The 17903-nt window shown below is 34.9% G+C and overlaps 1 protein-coding gene and 2 long non-coding RNA genes across 4 annotated transcripts; 2 read left to right on the top strand and 1 right to left on the bottom strand.

The window, feature by feature from the left end:
• Positions 1-1108: 1108 nt before the first annotated feature.
• LOC140016236 (uncharacterized) lies at positions 1109-3043 on the bottom strand. 2 transcript variants are annotated; one of them, XR_011822573.1, is made up of 3 exons: positions 2942-3043; positions 1327-2479; positions 1109-1239 (listed from the first exon to the last, which is right to left on the bottom strand). It is a non-coding gene; the product is annotated as an uncharacterized lncRNA (long non-coding RNA). The 2 variants fall into 2 exon arrangements; XR_011822574.1 differs by having other exon boundaries at positions 1327-2482; positions 2942-3028.
• A 2396-nt stretch (positions 3044-5439) lies between these two features.
• On the top strand, positions 5440-6758 carry LOC140015592 (uncharacterized). The gene is made up of 2 exons (XR_011822234.1): positions 5440-5687; positions 6515-6758. It is a non-coding gene; the product is annotated as an uncharacterized lncRNA (long non-coding RNA).
• Positions 6759-7429: 671 nt separating this feature from the next.
• Positions 7430-7966, top strand: LOC140015950 (uncharacterized). Its single transcript, XM_072068785.1, has 2 exons — positions 7430-7449; positions 7570-7966. The coding sequence occupies exons 1-2, from the start codon at positions 7430-7432 to the stop codon at positions 7964-7966; spliced, it is 417 nt and encodes a 138-aa protein (XP_071924886.1).
• The last annotated feature ends 9937 nt before the right edge of the window (positions 7967-17903 follow it).

Genomic DNA, 17903 nt, shown 5'->3' with positions numbered 1-17903 from the left:
TTACCACTTGTATTAATTTAACAAGAACTTGACTCACATTATGAATTTTTTTGACAAAAATGTTAAAAGGTAGCAATTAATAATGTATTAGTAAAATTATACTTCAACTAAAAAACTTGATTGAAATTTTGGGGAACTCAGTGAACCGATATTTCACTGAAACTAAATAAACAAAGTATGTGAAAAATATGTGGTGCGGGTCAAATTTGAAAAGCAAACATTTTGTAACCCAATAGAAAAGCTCTCCGCTTTACTCTCCATTGGTCTCCCACTCTCTCACTTTACTCCCTCGACAGAAACTATTAACAAAAAACAATTCTCCTCCTTCTCTCCATAGATCGATCATATCTTTGTGATGTTGAACAGAAGAAGTACTCCACCAATTCTTTGCAACAAAAGGTATCTCATGTCTCTCCTTCTTCTCCCCGATTTTTCCCCAATTTTTTTTGCCCTAATTATTTTTTCGCCAAAAATTTGTGCCCAATTTTTTTGGATATTGTTTGAGTTATGGGCGAAATCATCTCCACTAGAATTATTTTAGTTGTGAATACCATTACTTCATTTTTTTATTGTGCAAGATAAACGGTTTCAGTAGGGTTGGTGGTGGAAACGGGTTTGAGGTTGAGTTTGGGGACGAAGGTGAAGGTTTTAATTAGCTATAGTCACTACAACAAAAATGGCCTTTAATGGCATTTAAAAGTGTCAGTATAGATAATTTAACCTGACACTTTACCTTTTCTGACACTTCGGACGAGTGTTGTCCCTTCCAATGTGGGGATAGGCTCGTAGCATTCAAACGTGTCAGGATATCTATAGTATAACATTAGGATATCGAATTCTATGCTGACACTTTTAATTGCCAGGAATTTTTTTTTTTTTTATATAGAAGTAACCTGTAGGTAGTGCTTTCTGCTATACATTCTGTCAATCAGAAACCCAAAGGACTTGTAAAATTATCCCAAAAAATAGAATGCACATAGTAATCTAAAAACAAAAGTCAATGCTCAAATATAATTTATTGAACTAAAAGTCAGTAACAAGTACTAACATAGCAAATCCCTAACAAGTACAAATTTGAAAGACTCTTGTGCACAAACTAAAAGATCCTCATGTGCACAAACTAAAAGATTCTCTTCACTAACAAGTAGAAAGAACTTGCAGTAATTTCCAAACTTTCCAATGAAATGAGAGCCTTCAGTCATAACCACGAATACCCCATCAATCTTCAGCTGGTTCCACCTATGCACAAAGTTTGTTGGGATTATTAGATCATCATAGCTAGCAATAAAATTCATTAATGTGTGAAAAGCATAAGGAACCACTTACCAAAGCTGATCTTCAGTGTAGTTTGTATGCCTCTCGCATGTCTTAATCCACTTCTTGAATCCATTGACAGAGCATTGTGCAGTAAAGATTGCTGCAGCTGCTAAGAGAGACGGGGGAACCTAAGCATTTCATACCCGACGAGGCACAACTCAACGATCAAGAAGGACAGAAGCTCCAACTAGTCACCAGAAGATTATTGCCAGTTATTAGGAATAGAAACAGAAACTTGAAAGGAATTTACTACAGAACAATAAAAACAACCGAACAAGAAAGGAATGATTGAATCATTTGTTTTTTAAAAAAAAATTTTCTGAATAAACATGGCTTCTCTCTTTCACTGGCTTGTCAACATGTATCCAGCACTTGGTGGTCTTTTTGAAGCTCAAATATCTTCTTCCCTTCTTTATAGCTGCTTCCAAACGCTGCTCTAGAAATCACATCGGTAGAAAGGCTCTGCAGTTCAGGATTGATATCAATTTCACTCCATCCATCGGATGCAACCAACATCTTCCATCGATCAATCAGGTTGCAGCAACTTGCTAAAAACTCTGGCACCATTCCCTGCTTTCTTTAAGTCATAAGTACATAGGGATGAAGCTCACTTATATTAACAGTTTAGGCATGCAACTTGATCAAGATAATGCACTTTTGCTCTTCCTTAGCATAACTTGTTGACCTCAGAAAAGTTCTTTTTATTGCAATGCATTTAATTAAAGAATGTTCAGTTATGTTTCACATTCTTTTTGGTCAAATGTACTAAAAAAGAATTGTCTACCCTGCTTTTCCGACCATTAGTCTATAAGACACCAACTAAATAGCCAAAAGCCTACCAGAATAAGATATGAAGCATTCCACGAAGCATTACTTACACTGCAGTGGGACAGAAAAAATCAGAAAAATTCCACAGTAATCTAGAAGAAAGCAGGGATTACCGGCAGCTTCTCATGATGGAATGCAGCAGTAATTAACCTTCTACGCTTGGCCCATTTCTCACCTTACAAGGTTGAGACTCCCAGCGTTAAAAGGTCCACAAGAGGGTTCTGTGGAGGCTTTTGGAAGTGACCATCCTTGTCATTCAATATCAGCCTCATCAGCTCTGCCTTCCCCATTATCAGTCTCGGCCTTGTCCCAGTCCAACTCAGGCATACTTTTCCTACTTTAGCAAACCAAGCCACCATTAATCACAATTCAATGGAGTCATAGTTTTTATTTTTCTTGGCAGATGTAATTGTCGAGCTTGTAATAACATGCAAATAACTAAAAAGTTTCACCCCTCAGAACTGTGTAAACTATGATTAATTCAAATTGAATAAACTAGGCTTCTCTCTTTCACTGGATTGTCAACATGTATCCTTTTAAGACTCTTTCACACGAAGTATCTGGTCACATGAGATTTATTTGTAATCACTTTTCTAAGATTCACCAGTTTCTCGGTTGTCTAGACATTTTATCGAACAGGTTATAGACAACAAATTCATAACAAAATAGTCACATGAACCATGTAGACAACCGAGAGGAATAAAGCTAAACAACAAGTGCACTCAAATTATAAACAATTACTATATCCATTTCAATCTCAAACAGACTAGGCTAGAGGATGGGTATCGGTACTCACAAATCAAGGATTCGGCTGTGGCTTTCTCGTCCTGGTTGTAATCGCTCCCCATGCTAGGAAAGACGGGATACTCTTAGAAAGGAGAGTTTGGAACTCTTTCACAGTTCCCGTGGCTGATTGTTCGTTACTTTAACTGGTCACAGGAGCCAGAAAGAGTGAAAGGAAAGAAAGTGGAAGAAAGTCTCCTTTAGTACCTCGGTGGTCTATTATTTTCCAGGTTTCTTTACCCATCTGCAATCGCCTTGCGCCATCTACAAAAAGCTCCGATCTTAACGCCCCTACTTGGCTGAGAGATAATTTGCCGAGAGTTAGTTTGCGGAGAGAGTGTGTTTTTTGTGAGAGAGATCAAAAGAAGCAAAATTTGACTAAGTGTTTTGGCCGACAAATTGAAAGTTTTGAATATTTCACAGCAAATGAATCTTCCGCCAATTCACTATATATGATGTTGTTTTGTGCCTTTTCTTTTTTTTTTTTTGGTATATCTCACATTTTCTCAAGTGTCATGATAGGTAGTTTAAAGGCACATTATCATTCTTATATCAGATAAAATTAAAAAAAAATAGAGTGTATATTATTGAGTTGATAACAAATGTCATAATTGAAGTGCTATAATGACACAAACCAACAAGTGTCCTTATAAGCATGTCAGGAAAAGCCATTTTGTTGTAGTGAATGGTAGGAGTGGAAAAGATTTAATAGGTAATTATGATGTAGATATGGCTGTGAGTGGCTGCAAGTGAGAAAAATAGTGGGCTAAGTGGTGCTGGGTGGAGAGGGAAATGGGAAATGGCAAGGTTTAGTGAAATTTTTTCTGATGTAAAAAATTCCCCTCTTTTCTTTTTTTTTTTGTGTTGAAATTTGGTAAATTGTCATGGGAATTTCAAGAGAAAATCTCAAGTCCATTCTCTACACCATCACCGACCTTATGTCCATTCTGTACTCCATCCAATAGAGATCAAGTCTTGGTACATGAATGAAATAATTTATTTTTTTTAATGTTTTTTAATAGCAGGCTTTTCAGTTTTGAAAGTGAAGTTCTGATTTCTTTAAATTGCAAGAGAAAAGTTATATTGCCTTTTTTTAAAGTTAGGTAAGTTACATTTGAACTCCCAATGTGCAACTAATGAAGTCAATAAAAGGTTCATGGCTGGCTGTAATGCTGATTCTAGAGACTTGCTTATGAACAACTTTTAGTTGCTGAAATGGAGCATAATTCAAATATAATACAAAAGCTGCATGGGAAATTTGTATATATTGCACATCTTTTGCATTGGGAGGCGTAATTTTCTCAAGTTTTATGGTTAGTTAAGGAGTACGGACTTGATAACATAGAGATAGCTGGATTTATATTATGGTATAGTCATGAAAATTGAAATTTGGGATCTGCAGTGTGAAATGTAAAATGAAGAATGGATGTAAAATAGTCATACACAACTATCAAATTATTTACAAAAGTTAACAATTAAAAGTGTCATAATATCTTATTCTAGTTACACTATAAAAAGTTTCATGACAAGTGTAAAAATATCACACTTAATGGGTGTCATTTTAGTTTAACTCATGTCAGTGGTTAACACCTCTTTCTTGACATTTGCAAGTGTCATAATTCATAAAAATAATGATGCTTCTAATTGCCAATAGAGTTACTAATTGGGACGTTTGAAAGTGTCATTATTACATATCTTAATGTTAGAATGGATCACACTTTCACACTTTCATTAGATCACTAGAGTAGAAACATCATCAAATGGATGTGTAAGGATACTTTGAGCTGTCATAACAGCATATGTTTCAAGTAGTGATTGATATCAGAAAAAAAGGTGCCCAATATGTTCCCACTTCCGTACCTTCTTGCCTCCTTTCAGCTTCTTTGTGGGTCTGGTTAGATGTTCATTATCTGGCTATAAAGCCAAATACTTGCCCAAGAATATCAAAATCTTTCATTTTTAAACTTGGACCTACATTATTTCACACAATAGGGTACATGCAGCATGGGTTTCATTCTCTATGATTTTTGTTACATTCACACATGGTATCATATCCAGTTGCTTGTTTAATGAAGGTTTCTAGTGGGTAGCAGTGCATCATAAAGTAATGAAATTGATTGGAAATTTATCCAAATTCTACCTTGGGTTATCTTATCTGGAGTGTTTACCAATTTTCACCATGTGATTAATCTGGAATACACTTTTTAAGTTTTCAATCAGTTGTTTTTACTTTTGATTCTGTTGATATTACTTTTAATTGCCTTATATAGCTAACTATGTTACAAGCAGGTGTTTTTAAGTTTTTTTTGAGGAAATCATGATATTCAAGATTATGGTATAAGCTGGAGGCAGCATTTTCCTTACCAAAGGTATACATCAAGCTTGATTTTCATTGTCCAAATTCTAGAGTTTATATTGAATAAGTAGTTCTTTCCTACCATTTTTTTCATATTTGGTGATGGACTACCTGAATGAATATGTAAGTTTTGACGATTATGTAGTGTTCTTGGAATATGTAGTTGTAACGTTATTAGGTACAAGTATAGATTAGTATCAAAATGAAAAGAAGAAAACATATGTTTTATATGCAAACATTTTCTTATAAGAACTACAGCTACCATTTTATTCATTGTCTTCGAGCTTATAATGCACAGTATCATTTCGTAGGGACATCATTGGTTTGTTATTGTCTTGCAGCTTATTATGCTGATGCTATTGGTCCTTGCTATGGAATTTCCAATTATTGTGATGTTTTTTGGGTAAGTATATACTCCTTTCTATCTATGTTAGACTTGTTTCAAATGGTTGGGTCTTGTCAACAAAGTTTCTGTAAAAGTGACAATTTTCACTTTGTTTCTAGGAGACATTTGCATATAAACAAGCTACAAGTGGTCTCTAAGCTAACTAGTAGAAAAGAAATTTCATAATCTGGTATTTCATCACATCTTATGCAAACTTTTCTTTATAACTACTTACTTTTATGCTATTTAAGCTACTAGCATGTGATATTTGCTATTAGAACTTTTGAAAATTGAAAGTAGGTTGGTTAGTGAATGTACTGGTTCGCCTCATAGTCAGAAGCTTCGATTTATAGTGGAGCATCTTTTCCATTTTTTACAAAGTTTCACTAAAATATTAGATGCATCAAATATTTTATTATTAAAATCATTAAAATATTACCAATGGGCGCTAAGAATCTCTATATATGTTGAATTTTATTTGTCATTGAAATTTGGTCTAGCGATAAAAAATATGCATTTTCAATACTTGAAGTTGAAGTTGCTATACATAATCTATAGAATGAACCATACAAATGGAGCCTATGAAGCCATAGAAGGATCACTGTTTGGTTAGCATAAGCATATTAACTGTTTCTTGTGGTCTTAATAATGTAGTGAAAGTAAAAGAAGTGTTTCTTGAGCTATAATGTTCCAAGTGCTTATCTCTTACTTTGCTCTTATTTAGTCATTTTCTAGATTATACTTAAAAGGATTGATTTAGCTTATTTTCTTGCAAATTCTTTAGTTATCTTTATTGTCTCAAGTTTTTCTTATGACCTACTAATAATTGTAGTACTTCACTGCAGATATGTTGCTCATTTTAGCTTTTTCGAAGATCAGTAGCAGGAGTTGCTAATTGACTCAAGGATGATAAAGAAAATCTTATACTTAGGAAATGTCATGACAACACTTTTTTTTTTTTTGGGACTTGGATTTGTTTTGTAAAGCTACCTCGACTTATATGTGAATTTTAGGCCAAATACCACTTATCAAACTATTTATAGGGTGTTGTTGAACTTCATTATGATATTTGAATGCTTGATATGATATCTTGGTATTTCGTAATGTAATGGATGCGTTCATTTGCTAATTCTCAAGCATTGTCATTTTTTTTTCATTTATAGATATAATTGTACTAGGAAAATCTTCAAATTTCATGGTGATAAAGTGTTATCACTGAATCAGAATTTTTCATTAATAACAACCTGTTGTCATAGAATTAAAAAATGTTTAGTGATAACAAAAGTTGTCAGTAATTAGTCTATACCAATGACAATTATGGATCACTTTTAGTGACGACATTGCTTTGTACATCATTGACAAGATACTATGTCATCACTAAAATTATAACAATTACTGACGACACCAGTTGTCACAAAACAGTCCCACTCACTGATGACTTTTATTGTTGTCACTATGTACTTTTACCGACGGGCCTTCAGTGACGACTCTGTGACAACTAGAAAGTTGTCAATAAAAGTTATCAGTGATGACTTTTTATTTTTTTGTGACAAAAATGGCTTGTCACTGAAGACCAATTTTCTTGTAGTGGGAACGGAATGATTTGTGATTTATAGTGATGCCTCTAAAAATGGTTTAGGATGCGTTTTGATGCAAAGCAGGAGAGTAATTACTTATGCTTCTTACCAACTAAAACCGTACGAACAGAATTATCCAACGCATGATTTGGAATTGGCGGCAGTAGTGTTTACGTTGAAAATATGGAGGCATTACTTATATGGTATGCAATGTGAGATTTTCACCAATCACAAGAGTCTCAAATATCTATTTACTCAAAAGGAATTGAACATGAGGCAAAAAGGTGGTTAGAATTAATTAAGAATTATGATTTGACCATCAGTTACCATCCGGGTAAGGCAAATAAGGTAGCAGACGCCTTCAGTAGGAAGTCAAGGGTATTAAGAGAACCCGCGACAAAGGATCAGATGAAGAATTTTGAAGTGGACTCCACGGCTCAAATGTTAGCTGCCTTAGTGGTCGCACCTACCTCAATAGATAGGATTAAAGAAACCCAACATTCTGATGACGAGTTTGCAAAGATTAAGGAAAAACTTAGAGTGGAATCCTTCGATGGGTTTGAATTGAAAGATGATGAGAGTTTACGGAAGGAGGGTAAATTATGTGTGCCAAGGGATGAAAGATTGAAGCATGAATTGCTAAAGGAGACACACAGTTCAAGATTCTCAATTCACCCTGGTGGGGCTAAAATGTACCAAGAGTTGAAAAGAAATTACTAGTGGAATGGGATGAAACGAGAAATAGCGGAATATGTGGTGAAATGTCTGGTATGCCAACAAGTAAAGATCGAGCATCAAAGACCTATCGGCTTATTGCAACCCCTAGAAATTCTCCAATGGAAATGGGAACATGTGACAATAAATTTTGTGGTAGGATTGCCTCGAACAATTAGGAATAATGATGCCATTTGGGTTATAGTCGATCGGCTAATCAAATCTTGTGAGAACCCGTAACTTTCTCATTTTCTAGGTTTTAATCTCTTTAATGGCATGTTTTCTGCATTTTCTTTATTAGGAAAATTTTTCCGATAATTTTTATTAGTAAATATAGTTTTTAGATGATTTTTCTAGTATCGGTTAGGTTTTGAGAAATTAAGAGCGTATACCGGACGTGGGACCCGCTAGTGCGCAAAGTTCGGAAAATTCGGCCAACTAGGTTAAGTTTTGGATACTGGATTTAAATTATCGGGTGCTAAGAGATAATTAGAGAATACCTTATGGATTAGAGTGAGAGGGAACAAAAGGATATTCATGCATTTAATGAAGTGACAAGTGTCACTTAGAGATTGGTTGTACTTTATGACTACTATTCACCTTTTACCATTTGACCAAATAAATCAAAAAAATTATCAAAAATTCACCATTTTCTTCCTCATCTTGGCCGGCCACTTCAAGCAAAAAGAAAGGGAAAAGCTCTTCAAATTCTTGCTTCCATCTTACTCAAATTCAACAAATCAACCATTTGATCTTGCATTTGTTCCATAAAACCCCTTCACTTAGTGATTGTGAGGTGTTTAGTGGAGTTGTTTGGAAGGCTAAGGTGATTAGTTGCTCTCTCTCTTGTATTACTATGGTGAGTAGTGAAGGAACCCCTCTCCTCCATCTAAAGATGTTTAATTCATGATTTGTGGTAGTCTAAGAGGTAATTTTGTGGATTATATCTTGATTTTGGTTGAATTTTGTGAAGTTTTATATTTATTTGTGATTTTTCTGTTTTCATATGATTATTAGTGTGTGGCCATGTATGATGATTGGAAATGATATTGAAGGAAGCTAGAAGGTGGAAAGTGTGGTTAATTGCAGAAAATTTCTGTTTTGGAAGGAAATTTGGAAAGTTAGGGTTTCATTTCCTTCATTCTGCCCGGCACTGTTCATCATAGTTAGAGGCCGAATTAGTCTTGGGTTAAAACATGAAAGTTGTAGGGAATGATAATTTAGAGATACCTGCAAAATTTCAGGCCAATCGGAGTAGCGTAGCTTGTGAAAAGACTGAAATACCCCTGCTACCCTGTTTTTACCCGAAATTGAGAATTGCTTCTGTAATTGGCTAATTTGGCTGGGAGTACTTCTGATTTGGTTGTTGAGGTCTTCTGAAGAAATGTAGCCTGATGTCTTAGCTTTCGGATGGCTTTGGAATCACTGGATTTGGACTTAGGTAGCCTGAATTACAGTTCGTTAACCAGAATGCGGTTTGTTCACCTGTTTTTGCGGTTCTGGTTTAGTATCTTGCAATTTTGACCTAGTTGCACTATGAACTGGACTAAGTGACCTTGTGCAACATTATATCCCTATTTGTTAGCTTTGAAACGGTGTATCTTGCACTTCCATCCGATAATCGTAGTGCCAATGGTGCCAAAACTGCAAAATTATGTCAAAAACTATTTTTTTGGATTAGAGCGTAATTCCATTTCCGGATTTCCCTGGTTTACTCTAGTGCTTATACATTCTGATGGAGCCCTATTTTGGTAGTATGCGGAACTGGTTTATGACTTGTAATCGAGTTTTATTGTGCTTGTTTGAATATTCTAAGGCGTGACGGTGATTAAAGACGCTCTTTGGGCGAAAGTTTATGAAATTTCACTTGCTTGCCTGGTGAGTGTACTACTCACCTGTTTGTTTACAATGTGGCTTTGTTATATTTGAACTTGATGCCTTGAGGGCCTATGTGCCATTGAAACTGATTAAAGTGAGGGTGTACTTGATCGCCCTCAACCCTTTTGGTACTATGTACGACTGTTTACTGTTTCACTGTGGTATTTAAATGATACCTGATATACTGGATTTAGTGTCGTTTGGACGAGTATCCAACGGCCATTACTGTTACTACTGAGTTCAACCCCATTGGTAGTCGATTGAATCGAGCCGGCGAGAGATTGGTCGTGAAAATTGACGAGTCATGGGGACTGTTATATGGAATCTTGTAGTAGTGAGACTCTTGATTCCGGTATACTCGAGTATTACCAAAATTTCTACTGTTTGGAGTTCGGGCCCGGTAGGGGTATGTTGGGTGGAAGGAATGGAAGTAAAGTGGAGCCTACGGTTGGTTACTCTTAAACATTGACGGAGGGTCAATGAGGTCCGATCAAGAATGTAAGCGAGGAAAGGGGCTCTTGAGAGCCGTCCGTATCCTTTTATCAACTCTATTAATATGTGCTCTTGGTTTACTTTTGATGATTTGAAATGAAAAGCTTTATGCTTATATGAACTTGATTGCTTGAGTGATAGTATCTCACTGGGCGTAAGCTCACTCTATTCCGTTTGTTTTCCTTACAGGAAATTGAATACTTTTGGAAAGGTGATGAATATGGATTGTCGAGTTGAGCTTATGTATATATATATTTGAATAGCTCCTTTTGGGCAAAACTCTAAACTCATTTTGACCCAACCCATCGTTGAATTGTAATTTGCAACTGTACATGTACAAACTTATGGGATAATTTGATATGCCATTTTGGTATGTAAATGTTGAATTTCAAGATATGTATGTTTGCGTGATGTGTGGCCGGATTCCGAAGTGGCCGGTACTATTCATGGTCGACTCCGATTTTTATTTTTTTTATTTTATGATTTTGTCTTGTTTAAGCGCGCTTATACTTTCCGGAACATTTTAGATCGCTTTAAACTGTCCCATTAGTCCTGGCGAGAGTTGGGCAGGCAGTCCGCTAACCCCTTCGGTTCGCCTTAGGGAAAGGTGGGGCTGTCACAAATCTGCCCACTTTCTACCTATGTTGAATGAGGTAACAATGAAGAGGTTGGTAGAGATATATATAAAGGAAATCATATATCTTCACGGTGTTCCAGTAAATATAATGTGTGATCGAGACCCTAAATTCACATCTAAATTTTCGTCGACCTATCACGAAATTATGGGGATTGACATGAGATTAAGTACCGCCTTCCACCCTCAAACGGATGGACAATCGGAAAGGACCATACAGACATTGGAAGATATACTCAGAGTTTGTACTCTAGACTTAACAGATAGTTGGGATAGGTTGGTAAAACTAATGGAGTTCTCGTACAATAATAGCTGTTATAGCGGTATAGGTATGGCACTGTTTGAAATGTTGTATGGACGAAAGTGTAAATCCCCCTTATATTGGGATGGAGTAGGTGAGAAGCTTATCACTAGTCCCGGTTTGCTAGAAAGAACTTTGAAAAAAATTAAGTTTATTCGAGAAATACTAAAGTAGCTCAGAATCGAAACAAGAGTTAGGCGAATTCAAAGAGGAGACCTTTAGAGTTTCAATTGGGAGAAAAAGTGTATTTGAAAATATCTCCTACCAAGAGAGTGATGAGATTTGGAAGAAGTGGCAAGTTAAGTCCGAGGTATGTAGGGCCTTACGAAATACTGGATAGAGTTGGACCTTTAGCGTATCGATTAGTTCTCCCGCCTGCTTTGTCAATGATACATAATGTTTTTCATGTTTTCCAACTGAGGAAGTATGTATCAGACCCGAGTCATATTTTGGAAGATCAACCCATTGAGGTGAGGGAGAACTTGTCGGTGGAGGAAGTTCCTTTGAGAATCGTGGACTAAAAGGACCAAGTTCTAAAAAGAATGACCATACCCTACGTGAAAGGGCAATGGACGAACCATACGCCGCGAGAGGCAACATGGAAGTTAGAGGAGGACATGTGGAATAAATACCCCTATCTTTTTTACCAAGATACGTAAGTTTCGAGAATGAAACTTTTTATAAGGGGGTAGAATGTAAAACTCACGTCCTTGCTAATTTTTTTTATTATTTATTAGTTTATTTTGTTCAATTAATTAAAAGGGCAAAATTACTACGAGTAAAAAAATAATAATAATATAAAAAATTTTACTAGTAGGATAGGGTAGAGGAGTAATTAGGGTTAGCAAGAAGATAAGGTGGATAAGAGTTCATAATAAATTAAAACTCTTATCTAAACAACCTACTAGTGGGTAGTGCTAGGGTTTAGGATTTTGTCAGAACAATAGAGAAAAAAATAATACCATTCTTATTTTTCCTTTGTCTGCCTCCCCTAGAATAGGAATCAACTAAGAGTAGAGGAGAAGAAGAGGACATCGTCGTCGAACAAGCAGACAATTAAATGCCTAGACCTGTAAGTCCTGAACGCACGCTAAAATTCTTTTTCTCTTAAATCTATTTAATTCCATGAATTATTTTGAAAATTTCGTGCATATATGCATTATGATATATTTAAGCATGTAGGAGAAATTTTGGAAGATCTATATTTGGATCGATAGAGATAGAGTGCTAAATTTTAGCTATGGAGTATAATGGAATTGAAATCTCTAGTCTGTTAAATAAAAAAAGAAAGGAAGAGGGGAAGAGCAGTGGCAGCTATTGTGTGCGTTGCGGAAGCTTCAACTTTAGTAACACAACAACCAAAAAAAAGGGAAAGGAAAAGCCGACAGTACATGGCTGGCGACATGAAAAGATTGGCCTTTAGGCCAAACGAATGAAAAAAAGAAGAAGGGAGAAAGTCGCCAGCGCATGACTGGTGACAAAGGAACCAATTGCTAGGGTTGGTCGGAGGAGAAAAAAAAAGAAGTAGAAGTCAAGAATGGCGGTGCTGCCAAAGCTTGACAAAAAGCTTTGGTAACGCCAGTGGAGTTTAAGCCCATAGAAATTTTTTTTATCAATATCAATGATAATAATAAATAAATAAACATATATATATATATATATAATAGCAAGTATACACAGGTTAGAAATATAGTATGGGTTTAGTAAATATTCAATAAATAAATTTTAGAAATAACTAGGCCATCTTTTATGGACTTACAAAGGAATTAAATTTCAAAACCCAAGCGAAAGAAAATTTTCAGAGTTAAAGATTAGTCATTTAAGCTTATACTTAATTAATTAAGTCTAAAATACTTAAATAGAAATCTAACACATCTTATTCTAGCTTTATTGGGTTAATTTATACAATGTAAGATACGTCCTAGATTGTTAAACGAAACACTTACAATCATAATAACAATAATAACGATACTAACGATAACACTGATAATAATAATGGATAATAATAAATCATAAATATGTATAGTAAGACAATAGTCAAGATAATAAATATGATTATGAATAATTATTTTCTTCTAAATTAGGAGACTTTACAAAAAGGAGAACTTTCCAAATTAAGAAACTTTCTAAAAAAAGAAACTTCCCAATTTAGGAAACTTTCCACAAATAGAAATCGTCTACTTTGGAAAAATGCTACTAGGGTTTATATAATGGTCTAAACATGAATCTTTGACTTGCTTAGAGTTTGTATATTTATGTATTTGTAGGAAATATCAACTAATTAGGAAACCTATGCATTTGATAGGTACGACACAAGTTTAAAAGATCTAAAGTAGTTCCACTCAGCAGCCAGACAAAGGTAGGTGAGACTTATCCTTTTCAGATTTCAAAAGTTCAAAGTGAAATTTTTGTCATCGATTATATTTTTACGTGTTAATCTGAATTGTTTTGATTGAATGATTTATTTGACTATTTAAGCAAGTTCTATTTTTACTATACAAAATAGACCATGTGACGTATTTCAAACTTCTTGATATATTATTATATACGAAATGAGCTGTATTTTTTATGAAATCAAGAACTATGTATGTGACGTGGGAAATGAATATATGTCAAGAAAAGGTCAAAACAGTCATGGAATAGACGGTAGAGGTTATAGTCCTGTCTAATGGTCATGGTAGTCTGGTATAGAGTCCGGCCGATTGATCCATGTATGTAATGAGACCAATTGGTAGTCATGAAACCTATTGCTAGCCCATCTAGAAGAGGTTTAATCTCTAAGTTGAGTACTCAATAGTCGGTCATTACATGTACTTGTTAGGAGCCGATATGAAAAGACTTATGAATTGATATGAAATGATCTATGACTTTATGACTTTCATGTACGGTTGACAATAAGATGCTTTGAAATTACTTTGTCACTCGTTACTACTAATTGTTTTACCCATAACATTATTTTCATGATTATGGATGTGAACGATGTGCAAATAATTTGATTTATATATGTATGTATCTGTAAAGTTATGAACGTATGGTCTAATAGAGGGGTAGATATTATCTACTGAGCGACTTGTCGCTCAACCCACTTTTTACCATCTTTGCAGATTCTGAAGAGTGTGAGTTGATTTACGTAGAAGAACTTGAGGATGACTTTTATTAGTTTTTAAGTGAACAGAAGTTAGCAGGCTAGCTATTTCTAGTTGTTAGCTTATATGCTTTTGTTTCTGCTGTTTCGACCAGAGAATAAATGTACGAACTTATTGGATATTCGTAGACTATCCTTCATATGAGATTTGTACCGCACTTTATCTAGTTATATTATTTAGTACTTTTAAAGTTTAGTCTAGTTTAATGTTGTCTTGTATTCTTGAGCGGGACTTGAGAATACAATGCATGTCACGTGACGATCGCGTGCAGGCTCAAAGCTGACAAGAAAACTTCTCAATCTTTGCCGCTCTAATTTCCATCTTGTTTGCTCCTTGATTCTTGTGCCCTGATCTTGATCTTTGATGAAAAAGATATAAAAGAACGAACTAAAGTTTGCCTAACGTTTCTAACTCCTAAAAATATTCTAAATAACCCTTATTTATAGCCCTCTGAACTACTTGTCCAAATACAATAGGAATAGGTTTCTTAAAGTAGAAGAGAGGCGAGCACATGTGAAAATTCGACGAAGACCGATGCCATGACCAATGTGAAGACTAGCACTGGTCATTGAATCACTCAATTCATGATCAAGCTTTAGCAGATATCCAGCATAGAGTCCCCTCTAGCGACCAGCGGCGGACTTTGAATAGAAGATTGCTTAGAGTTCGATCTTCCGCCTCGAGCTTGAGTTTTGCGAGCAATTTCAATTCATTTTCTTTCATATTCAGCCGTTCTCCTATACAAACAAATACAACACTAAATTAGGCAGCTTCTATCCTCATTATGATTCAAATCAAGCAATTGAAGCACCAAATACTTAATATAACATGAGTACAAATTCTAACGCATCAGTAGTGCATTTGAACTAGGAATTTTTATTTTTTAGGGTCAATATTTTTACACTAGCAATAGATAGCAAAGAAAATTTTATGCTATTGAGGGGGTCATTTCCATCCTTCTGAGGGGGTCATTGAGGGGGAGGCTCCGAATTGCGGTCATATGTGTGAGTTGCTTCAACATTGGAACTCATATCATAATCATGACCAAGAAATCCTTGAGGAAGATTTTGAGAATGTGATCTAGACTACCTATGGAACTTTTTCACTAATGGAATTTGGAACATATGAAAATTTCATAGTTGTAATCGCAACAAAGAAATTCAGTATATATATACACACACATATATTTCCCATAATTTTCTTTAATTATAGGCATTGATTTATCATGTTTTGCTTTTTTAAATAAGAGATTAGTGATTGGCGTTTGAACCACAATAAAGAATCATTTCTTAATTAAAGATACTATTGCTTCAAATTGTTTTATTGGGTAATTAATCATTTTCCTATCATCTGCTCAAACATAAGTAATATTTTTTTATTTGCTTGACTAACTCATTTATCAAAGGACAACTAATTTTCGTGTGTTTGACACTCTAGGTACAATTTGATTTTCTTTCAATAACCTCTTTTAATTAATATAACTGCAGGTATAAGATACATATGGTTTGACCATTTTTTTATTTGAAAATCATGTAGTATTTTTTTCGTCTTGCATAGTACCAAGCAAAATTAAACCAACAAGTATCCCATGCAATTTTGCACGGGTTCACATCTAGCTTAAACATTAAAACTAAGGAAAAATTGTTTAAAACATCTCTCACATTTTTTCTAAATGAATTTGTTCATCTTTTACTTTTAAAATATTAATTTTACGTCCCATATAAATTTAAGTCAATAAAATTTGGTCTTAACCTAGGATGTCGACCACTTTTAAGTTTAAAATCATCATGTGACTCATATGTAATCATTTTTTAGGTACAAAAAAGTCAGATCTCACTTGTTTGGGAGGAAAAAAAATGGATCAGGGCAAGTCTAACATTTTTAGGAAAAAATGAGTATAGTTCGAGTTATGATAGGTTGCTTTTTGTTATTAAATTTATGATTATTTTTCCCTTGATTTTAGCCAAATATTGTATTAATTAATATATTCTATTTATATTTGGTTAATGGTGTTAATTGTAAAAAAATGAGTAAAACATGGTTAATTGGGGCAATTTTCCAGAAAACTTCTTACCAGTTTGACATGGGTTCGGTCAAGAATTGCTGTCAAATCCTAGAGGCTCGAGATTTTCGTACGTGTAGAAGTTTCCTAATCCAAGTCGGATTTCGAGCAAGACATTAAGTGAAGATTAAGAGAATTTCTCTCCTTATTAGATAGATTGTTTTAATTATAAAACAATTGACATTATCTCTTTAGGGTTTCCTTCTCCAAGTAGGAGGTTTATTTTAGTTAAAAAGCTAAAACTTAGGAGGAATTAGGTCGACTAGCTGGCAGTTGATTAGTACTTTAGAAAGGAAAGGAACAAAGGCTCCGTTCTTTCTCTTCTAAAAGAAATGACCGCCTCAGTTCTTCTTTTGTCTTTTCCTTAGCCGCATGTATCTAGTGACTTATTGTTAGGATCGAAAATAACCTAAGAAGGGGTGAATTAGGTTGATTAAAAATCTAATTAACTTATGGGCACTGTTTGCTCAATATAAAATTTACCCACTTTTCTAAGTGATCACATAATGAATCAATTAATGAATGAACAAGATCACTTGAGAGAAGTAGAAGAGATAAACAATGTAAAAATCACAAACGTAACAATAAGTAAATAAAAAGGAAAGTATTGCAAATCAATTAACTACCCAACTCCTCTTGAACTTGTAGATTAATTCAAACAAGTTTCTTCAAGTTGATAAATTACAATCACTCTTGTGTACAAAGGAAGGTTCACCTCCTCCTTGCCCCGAACTCTACTCGGTCAAGTTAGGACGTTTTACTATCCCTCAGGACAACCCTCGCAGAGCTATACTCATGAAGTATTCACTCACAAATGAAAAGCTTACAATGAACTTCACACCACTAAGATTACAAATCTTCCTTGGAGAGTATTTTCTCACTAAAATCACTCTAGATCTTTTGTATCTTCAATGTGTAAAAGTTGTTTGAAGATTCTGACCATACTCTATTTATAGGAGACCAAGAAAGTGTTTCATTAATGTTTCCAACGGATAGAAAGTATCTGAACAGTCAACTAGCTGTTGGAGTATCGGTCATCCGGTACTACCCAAATATGTGTCCGACAGCAGACAGTGAGTTTACAAAATATTCTTCAATTCTATCGGACGTCCGGTATTGTCTTTGTGAGCGTTCGATAGGTTTCGTCGAGTTTGAATGATCCTATCGGACGTCCGATACCTGCGTCCAATAGAGGTCAGTGAGCTAGGGGGATTATTTTTATTTCCTTCGGACGTTCGGTGGTAGAGTTTTTCATGCGTCCGAAGTTGCGCAATGATTATCGAGCGTCCGATCCAAGCGTCCGACAGCTTTCAACAGTCTTTGTCCCTTTCAATTGCACTTGATCTTTGAATCTAATTTGCTTCACAACTGAAAATATTTCTTGAAAAGATATTAGTATTATCCATTGTTTTGTAAACATCAAAAGTTAG

This window comes from Coffea arabica, chromosome 10c (assembly GCF_036785885.1).
Source record: "Coffea arabica cultivar ET-39 chromosome 10c, Coffea Arabica ET-39 HiFi, whole genome shotgun sequence".
NCBI lineage: Eukaryota > Viridiplantae > Streptophyta > Magnoliopsida > Gentianales > Rubiaceae > Coffea > Coffea arabica.
This window is presented reverse-complemented; position numbering and strand designations above follow the sequence as displayed.

Bases quoted from the DNA above. Each gene is read 5' to 3' on its own strand.
- LOC140015950 (XM_072068785.1), top strand. From the start codon at position 7,430: ATGGAGGCATTACTTATATG. The intron at 7,450-7,569 runs GTATGCAATGTG...TTTGACCATCAG, and splicing joins ATGGAGGCATTACTTATATG to TTACCATCCGGGTAAGGCAA.